General features: G+C 34.7%; 1 protein-coding gene across 1 annotated transcript; it reads left to right on the forward strand.

Moving 5' to 3' along the window:
- Window positions 1-4,321: 4,321 nt before the first annotated feature.
- gadd45ba (growth arrest and DNA-damage-inducible, beta a) lies at window positions 4,322-5,920 on the forward strand. The gene is made up of 4 exons (XM_056468651.1): window positions 4,322-4,514; window positions 4,623-4,724; window positions 4,828-5,047; window positions 5,144-5,920. Exons 1-4 carry the CDS (start codon window positions 4,471-4,473, stop codon window positions 5,255-5,257), a joined length of 480 nt encoding a protein of 159 aa, XP_056324626.1. The 5' UTR covers window positions 4,322-4,470; the 3' UTR covers window positions 5,258-5,920.
- The last annotated feature ends 694 nt before the right edge of the window (window positions 5,921-6,614 follow it).

Raw genomic sequence — 6,614 nt, forward strand, 5'->3', positions numbered from 1 at the left:
ACCGCCACACATCACCCGAGGACAGGTGATTCTGTTTACTATACTGATTTAAACCTCCCTACGTCACAATTGAGAAAATATGTCTATTGGGTAAACCCCTCTGAGAGAAGTCATCTTTTAATTATTATGTCATAAACTGAACAATAAAAACGCTTTAAACATTCAAAACGACAAACGTATAGTATATTAACATACGAAGAAAGAGTAGGGTATATTTAATTTAAGAATCGTAGCCTACTGCACATGCGCACTGAGTAAAATTAGCTTGAATACTTCGAGAAGTGTACAAATCTTTAAAAAGACGAAGAATAAAGAAAACATACACAGAAATATGATTTACTCTTAATCTTTTTAATTGCGCAATTACGCTTCAGTTCCCAAGACCTTACTAAATGGTTAATGGGTGTGTTTTTTGCTCTGTGACCCATGGACGTTAGGAGACACTGTTGACTTTATGCAAAGCCACCACAGACCCGACTTGCCTGTGTACTTTGAGGGATGAGGTGTCAAGATTAAGTGCAAAGTGTATTCCACATGAATAGATGCCACAGGGGATCCGTGAGACGGCCGTGCAGAACTATTGCTGAGCCCCCTACGAGGCTTCCTGTATATTAGGACTGTTAACATCCCCCGTGTTAAGGACATGTTTTTCTTCACATATGTGGCATTCTTCAAAGAATACGATAAAGGTAGACTGAAGTCCTGCTAATTATCTGACACTATTCACAGCCAATAAACACGAAAGGTAAAGTGTTCTCAACCATATTATAATTACAGTAACTGTTGCCTTGTAGACGTGATGGACTCGATGTGACCGAAATTAAGAGTCAGTCCTGATTAAAACTAATAGATGTGCACACACGCATGTTCGCCTTTTCTATAGGCTAGAAACTGATCTAGTGGCCTCCATTTGGGTCAAAGAATATACATTTCACTTGTTTTCTTCTTTGCATGACATTAAACGTACAAAAGAGATGTTATATTCATCTAGAAGACATATTAAATGAAATTAAATAGGCTGCTTTAATGTTTTAGTTTTTTTGAGTGATATAGTGATTGATTTAATAAATACTGGTTTGACAAGTTCTATATTTATGTTAAAAGTAAACATTTGTGACCTGCAGCTTTTAAATTGTATTCAATAATAATATTATAGACCACTGAATTGTATTTTTACTTTATTAAATCTTATGTGAGTGGGGGGTTGGTTAAGATATATACACTATTAATATTATATAAACTATTGTTGCACTAAATTACATTTTAGAGAGTGTCTTCTATAAATCATGGTATAAAATAGTAATTTATATGACAGTAATTATTATTTTAAATATAAATTTAAATATATATGATAGTAATTATTTTTGGCTCAGAAATCATAAACAGGCCGTCCAATGTGCAAAGATTAAAGCTGTATTACACTTTTTAATGCCCTTTTTGCTTGCCTAATTTATCATTATTATTATTATTATTATTATTATTATTATTATTATATTTTCATCATCATCATCATCATTATTTTAATGTATTATTTTACCACGACCTTGATACGCTTCTTATGAATTTGTATATTCTTTTTGATGGGATAAGCTTCTGGTAATGATGTGTGGTTGACATTTCACACTTTTTGTTGAAAACAATTTAAGTCTTGGAGTTTAAATAACATGTTTGCAAACCATTTTAGTCCATATTATATGGGAAACAAAAATATATTATTATATGATTATTCTTGTTAAATATTATAAGATATGTTTTAATATTATTATATATTATTATTATATTACAATATTATATAATTTAATATATAATTATTAATTAATTATAATTAATAATATTATTATTATTATTAAAATATATACAGCTGAAGTCAGAATTATTAGCCCCGTTGTTTCCCCAATTTCTGTTTAAGGGAGAGATTTTTTCAACACATTTCTAAACATATTATATTTAATAACTCATTTCTAATAACTGATTTATTTGATCTTTACCATGATGACTGTAAATAATATTTTATGAGATATTTTTCAAGACACTTCTATACAGCTTAAAGTGACATTTAAAGGCTTAACTAGGTTAATTAGGTTAACTAGGCAGTTTAGGGTAATTAGGCAAATTATTGTATAACGATGGTTTGTTCTGTAGACAGTTGAAAAAAATTGCTTAAAGGAGCTAATAATTTTGACCTTAAAATGGTTTATAAAAAATTAAAAACTGCTTTTATTCTAGCCAAAATAAAACAAATAAGACTTTCTCCAGAAGAAAAAAATATTATCAGACATACTGTGAAATTTCCTTGCTGTTAAACATAATTTGGGAAATATTTAAAAATAAAAAAGGGGGCTAATAATTCTGACTTCAACTGTATATTTAAAAATATATATGATAGTAATTATTTTTGGCTCATAAATCATAAACAGGCCAATCAATGTGCAAAGAATAAAGCTGTATTACACTTTTTAATGCCATTTTTGCTTGCCTAATTTATTATTATTATTATTATTATTATTATTATCATCATCATCATCATCATCATCATATTTTAATGTATTATTTTACCACGACCTTGATATTCTTCCTATGGATTTGCATATACTGTGTGATGGGATAAGCTTCTGGTAATGATGTGTGGTTGAAATGACATTTCACACTTTTTGTAAAAAACAATATCTTGGAAAAAGGTCTTGAAGTTTTAATAACATGTTAGCAAACCATTATAGTCCACTTTACAGGGAGAACGAAAATATATTACCTGTTTTTATCTGTTTCAAAATAATGACTGACTGGGTGATGCCACAAACTCTCCTCATCCTCCAACAAAATATCATATCTATTTATACAACACTCTTAAAAAAGCCTTAATGATTTTATGATTAAATAAAATTCTTAAAAGACAAAAAAAAAAAAAGTCCTTATTCAAAATTGTAGTGATAAAACATTACCAGTAGGCGGCAGTCGTTGATAGAGAATAGTTCTACTGAACTACTGATAACTGGAATATTGGCTTAAATCCTATAAACACACTCATAATTACGTGTAACAATTTAAATAGCTTTTTTTGCTATTAATGGCAATTTATGGAATACAAAGTTAGTCAAAATTCTATTTTCAGGTGAGGTCGTTCTCATTTGGGTAGCAGTTATTTAACAAGCATAAACAGCATTAAACATTAAACAGCAGGTGGCGCAATAAAACAGTAAATCGATTCAATTCAATTGCTTAGATGTATTGATTAACATGTCTCGTTTGAAAGACAATTTGCAGTTCATCCAGACAAGATGCACTCTCAGGCAAATGCTTTCTCAGAATAGAGATATATCTGAACTATATATATCTGAACCCATATCTGAAAGTGTCGCTGCATGCCATACATGCAATGTGCTATTACGCTACTCCGAAGGTATTTTGATAGAGGAAATCAAATCGATGAAACAATCGGGTTCCCCTTAAGATGCTGACCCCAGTGTTTATGCAGTCCGACGGGTTTCGTAACTCGAGAACAACAAAGTCCCATGACAACATCAACAGCTCTGATCCTGTGACTGTACCGACTATAATTAGCCGGTGGAACTGGAACAGCCTGGCTGATGAAAGTTCCAGGTAACAAGGAGACAGAAACTCTACAACCTTCTAGAGGCTCTGCAGACGACTTGTATTTTGCAAAACAAAACCGTGATTTCCACATCAATTAAATGCATCTTTTTTTAATGCACATTGCCTGCCTTTGGGATAAGCAGTGGGAGTCATCAACGAGTTTCGATCAAACACTCTTGCAATTTAAATATGTGGCCCAGCATCATAAAATGCATTATGCAATTATATAGTTTCCTATTTTGAAAAAAAATATAATAATAATAATAATAAATATATATATATATATATATATATATATATATATATATATATATATATATATATATATATATATATATATATATATATATATAATTTTTTTCCTGTTTTAATTGAAAAATAAATAATTACATTTTGTTTTTTTTTATTCTAAACATGATGCAAAAGTTTCAAATCTAACTGCAACAACATGCACATCGAAAGCAACTGGGAAACTCCATCATTTCCATAAGTAAATTCCATCGCTCTCGATAGAAACAAATTGAGCTAGTTGCATGTTGTACTGGCTGGAGCGATTCCGCGAACTAACCCACGTGGGCTGTAGCAGGAGTTTCCCCCATAACCAATGGCTGAACGACCTCGAGATGCTTCTTGAACGTTTGTAACCAATGAGAAAGAGTAGCATTTTGTGAAGACACGCCCTCTTTACAGTGGTATATATAGTCGCGTTTCGCCGTACATCGACAGAAACAACTTCTCAGGCTCAGAGAAACGAGCAAAGGAATACAACAGCTCATAGCGACTATTGGATTATACTCCGAACACTATACACACGTTGACTGGATTTTAATATTTGCGAGCTCTTCCGGAGACTTGTGGATTACTATTATTTGAAGCAAAATGACCCTGGAAGAAGTCGTTGGATGCAACATTACTGATACAAAGTAAGTTCCTTTTATTGCACGCATGCATGTCTTTTATAGTAGAGTCTAACTGAGTAGATGAGTGTATAGAAAGTATTGTCGCTGACCATAGCCGCGTTATTTTTACAGAATGGACACCGTGAGCCAAGCATTGGAAGAGCTGCTGGTAGCAGCGCAGAGGCAGGACTGTCTCACAGTCGGCGTTTATGAGTCTGCAAAACTAATGAATGTGTAAGTATACACTTGTGTTTCACTTTCACGCATCTGAATAATGAACATTAATGGCTTTATCATCATAAACAAGATACTAATTGCAATTAAATCTGATTTGCAGAGATCCAGACTGCGTTGTGCTGTGCATTCTGGCCACCGATGAGGAGGATCTGGACGACATTGCGCTGCAGATTCACTTCACGCTCCTGCAGGCGTTCTGCTGCGATAACGACATCAACATCCTGCGGGTGTCCGGTCTGAGACGCCTGGCACAGGTGCTCGACGAGCCGACAACCGTGGAAAACAGCGAGCCCAGAGATTTCCATTGCATCCTCGTCACTGTAAGTAGACATAAACAGCTTATCATATGCGGTATTAAGAGGTGAATCTTTAATTTAGGACGACATTTACTTACCTTATTTTTTATGTTTACACAGAACTCTCAATGCCAGCCTCTCAAATGCCAGGCACTAAAGGACGTGGGCAACTACTGCGAGGAGAGCCGTTGCAAAAACCAATGGATTCCTTATCTGTCCCTGCAAGAACGCTGAACTAGTCGTGATGCTGTTTCTGCAATGAAAGGATGAAAGAGTCATTCTCTGCGAATGAAAGCAAACGGGCTCTGCAACAGCCGCCGTTGACTGCTGCGTCATGGGATGGAGCTGTGTGAGAGAAAGTGGAGCTCCTGGAACTGTGCGCACGGTATATTCCACCCTGCCCCTCCAGCTTGTCGTGTCCTCTGTGGGGGGAAAGAAGTGGTCGTTTTTGGTAGCGGAGGAACAAGTTGTGGGAACATGAGCTGTGAAAGCTGCCTGTCGGCGCAAGCTGTGCGAGAGAACTTGCACGCGGGCGGCGTGGGCGCGCGCCCGGCCCTCATATGTGCAATGGGTTGGAAAGCGACGAGTGCATACGTCACTATATCGCTGTGTGCGAGATGAACATTTTGAAAGACTGAGCTAATAATCTGTGTATGTGCTGGATGTTGTATCTATGAACTGCATTTGCCTATCAGTATCTACACATGGACTGAAATCGCTTCTGTTTGTCTGCACTGAATAGGACAGTGTTTGTGGAAAACAAAATCTGTTGAGCTAATGAGAAATGCATACTATGAATTGTTTTAAGTTATTCCCAGTAATTTAAACAGAGTAATATATACATTGCTGCTCATGTCAAATGCAATGCTGTTTCAATAAATTGATTGAGAATTTAAATCTATGTCTGATGTCTTGCTTTGGGGATGGTGCAGAAAGAAACATGATCATTATTGAATGGGCCATGCACATTCACTTATTATGATCAAAGTCAACAACAATGAAAAAAAAATGATTCAAAGATTATTCCTTGGATTTACAAAATGTTTTTTTTTTTAAGTGAAATTGTTGTAAACAATTTATTTGGCCTGAATTTACACAAATTAAGTTGAACATTCATAAATTGAATTTATTTGTTTAAATTCAACACATAAATTGTTTGCAACAATTCTGCAAACCTTTTTTTTTCAGTGAATAAAAAAACATTCCCTGGAAACTGTCTTGCAAATCCTGAATGTCATGTCAAACTTAATATAATCTGTACAGTCAGGTGTGATATAGGGAATTAGCTCACTTAGGTGTGAATACATTCTGTGGAAAAGTTAAGAGAAGGCAAGAGCCCTAAAGGTAACACACAAACCAATCAAACAGTTTGCCAAAGGATTGTTCTCATATCCTTCTGTCCTGGAATCAGCGTCATATCCTTGCTGATACAGTAAATTACGACACCACACTGACAGGAATGCAGGCTTTATGAGTTAGACTTCCGTCAGCTTTGGCAAACTTAACTCCTCCATAAAGAAACTGTAGCCTACTTAGATATGAGATCTTAAAAGTAACGTTATAGTTATTTGAGTTTATTAGCCTGGGACGA

The sequence above is a fragment of the Danio aesculapii genome, chromosome 11 (genome assembly GCF_903798145.1).
Source record: "Danio aesculapii chromosome 11, fDanAes4.1, whole genome shotgun sequence".
NCBI classification, from domain to species: domain Eukaryota; kingdom Metazoa; phylum Chordata; class Actinopteri; order Cypriniformes; family Danionidae; genus Danio; species Danio aesculapii.

Excerpts from the sequence above, each read along its gene's own strand:
- gadd45ba (XM_056468651.1), top strand. The coding sequence starts at position 4,471 with ATGACCCTGGAAGAAGTCGTTGGATGCAACATTACTGATACAAA. Across the intron at positions 4,515-4,622 it reads TGCAACATTACTGATACAAA|AATGGACACCGTGAGCCAAG; the intron begins GTAAGTTCCTTT and ends TTATTTTTACAG. Across the intron at positions 4,725-4,827 it reads TCTGCAAAACTAATGAATGT|AGATCCAGACTGCGTTGTGC; the intron begins GTAAGTATACAC and ends TCTGATTTGCAG.